The sequence below is a fragment of the Impatiens glandulifera genome, unplaced genomic scaffold (genome assembly GCF_907164915.1).
Source record: "Impatiens glandulifera unplaced genomic scaffold, dImpGla2.1, whole genome shotgun sequence".
Lineage (NCBI taxonomy): Eukaryota > Viridiplantae > Streptophyta > Magnoliopsida > Ericales > Balsaminaceae > Impatiens > Impatiens glandulifera.
In genome coordinates this window covers 5,001-7,434 of record NW_025919423.1, presented here as the reverse complement: position 1 = coordinate 7,434, position 2,434 = coordinate 5,001, and the positions used below count along the sequence as shown (strand labels likewise).

The window sequence follows — 2,434 nt, the reverse complement described above, 5'->3', positions numbered from 1 at the left end:
TGTGGTGCATTTTTACGAGGTGGATTGCCGAAGTGGCTTCCTTAGACTTGGCATGTCATTTCTTAAATTTGATAGAAATTTCTGAATGATCTTTGTTTAATGGTATATTCATACATGATGATCAAATGCTTATTATGCACTGCATGATAATTATCAATTTATCACTCTGCTTATAAATGTTAATTTAGCATACAGATGTATTGCTGATCTACATTTGCTATAACGTTCTTGTCTTGGAAGAAGTCTCTGGATCTGTTCCTTTTTTGCTCACTTGTTTGATTATTAATAGTATTTTTTTCATTTTCTATCTACAGCAAGCTTCAGAGTGATGCCCTAAGAGAAGCTATTACTGGATATCAATTGATGCTAAGGAGAAGAAGCGCAACTGCAATCTTGAGAGTGGTGAGCTATCTCCATTTGAGCAAGACTTTCCACAGACGCCGCTCTTTTGAGAGCGTTGGTGGGAGACACCCTGGCTTTGATTCTTCATAATGCTGCAACTGAAGTTCCCGTTATGAATAGTCTGGAAAAACACTGGATGAGGTGAATGGAGAGATAGAGCTTCGAAATGTTTCTTTAGGTATCCCCAAGGCCTGACACTGAAGTTCTAAGTTGTGTTTGTTTGACCATTCAACCAGGCAAGGGTAACACAAAAAAGGAATCCAAATAACTAATTATTGATGAGATGAGTCGATCCTGAGAAATAAATAAGAGGATCTCCATCCTTTGTTTCAACTGGTCTGTACAACTGCCGAGGGAGCAGCACAGATGCATTGTTAGGTTCTATTACAGCCAAATGTTAAACACTTTGCTCTATATTCAGTTTTTTTTTTTAAGTGATAAGTAATTCCCACATTGCTAGAGAAGAAGGAAATTTTATTTATATATTGGATTATAATTAAACATATAGCACGGGCCTTATCATGGCTTGTGAATTGGCTGTGTGTATTGGGCGGGTTTTAATGTAGAGTTTAATGGATTCCACCTAAAAGGGTTGGCGGGTGATGTTTCAGGTTTAGTTGTTTTTTTTGTGACCCGGATTTTTTCCTTGGGTGGTTGCTATAATGCCACCCTTTGAATTAAGAGCGTTCTTAGTGGCAATCGAATCTGATTTATTTTTTGTTTAGGGTTTCGAAATCATGGTTGTGAAAAGTTCCAACTGTTAACGATGTTGTATGGGAATTTCTTTTATGGTTAAGTTCCAATAATGACCAACACTGTTTAGATATCTGTATGTGATAGTTACAGTGGATACGTGCCCTAATGAATGTCATACTTGCAGAAATCATATGAAACAAAGCAGTATAAGAAGGGTTTGAAGGCAGCAGATGCCATATTGAAGAAGTTTCCAAACCATGGAGGTAAGCAATATTACATGGCCTATTATTTCATTGGATTTGTGTTACGATGCATATTATATGTTATTATGTGGGCTATTCACTTCTTGACTAAAAGCAGTAAGTAACACGTACTATTTATACTTAAAGAGGCAATCAGCGCATCTATTTCTGCCTCATTCTTCTACTCGTTCAAATTTTTGAATCCTTCAATCAATCACAAAAATTACCCACGGTAGTTTCTCTCTCTCTCTCTGAATTTGTACTATTTCTTCATGTCCATCTTTAACATCTAGTTTTTCATCGCAGGCACTTCCTAATCAACAAACTGTCGACTATCCGAGCTTCAAGCTTGTCATCGTCGGCGATGGCGGCACAGGTATCTGATTTCTCTCTATTTTCTTCATCTTTCATTTCTTCCCAACTAATAATATTGTTATAGAACCTATCTTGGATTCTCCAGTATTTTCATTTGCCTCTTATTATTAGATTTTATCTTTATATGATATGATTGTTTGTTCTGAATACAACAGGTAAAACAACTTTTGTTAAACGCCATCTCACTGGAGAATTCGAGAAGAAATACGAACGTAAGCAGCGCCATCTCTTCTTGTTTTTGTTTTTCCTTATTCTTCGTTTTATCTTAATTATGCAAACACATATTAACATCTTCTCGCTTGGTTTGCAGCGACTATTGGTGTGGAAGTTCATCCATTGGATTTCACCACGAATTTTGGCAAGATAAGGTTCTACTGCTGGGACACTGCCGGCCAAGAGAAATTCGGAGGTCTAAGAGATGGTTACTAGTACGTTACCCACTGTTTTTACTTCTTCCTTGTCAATTCCTTTTTATTTTCTACTCAATCCAACTTATCTGTCATAAGATGTTATATTTTCTGTTAAAGACATGCAATCTTTAGATAATGATTACTCAACTAGATAGATAGATAGATATCAATACTATTACAAAGCCACTTCACTTATAGTAACTTATAGGGTGGGTGGGTCGGTCGGTCGTCAAAGTCTTAATTGTGAAATATTTGCTAAATAAACAAGTCAATACTACCCTACCTAGTTCATATTCTTTTCAATATTGC

General features: G+C 36.3%; 1 protein-coding gene across 1 annotated transcript; it reads left to right on the top strand.

Moving 5' to 3' along the window:
- Nucleotides 1–314: 314 nt before the first annotated feature.
- Nucleotides 315–2,082, top strand: LOC124917906 (the record flags this gene model as incomplete). Its single annotated transcript, XM_047458169.1, has 6 exons — nucleotides 315–402; nucleotides 1,283–1,361; nucleotides 1,488–1,572; nucleotides 1,647–1,716; nucleotides 1,871–1,927; nucleotides 2,026–2,082. Coding segments are annotated over 6 exons (436 nt in total), but the record flags the coding sequence as incomplete, so codon positions are not given.
- Nucleotides 2,083–2,434: the final 352 nt, after the last annotated feature.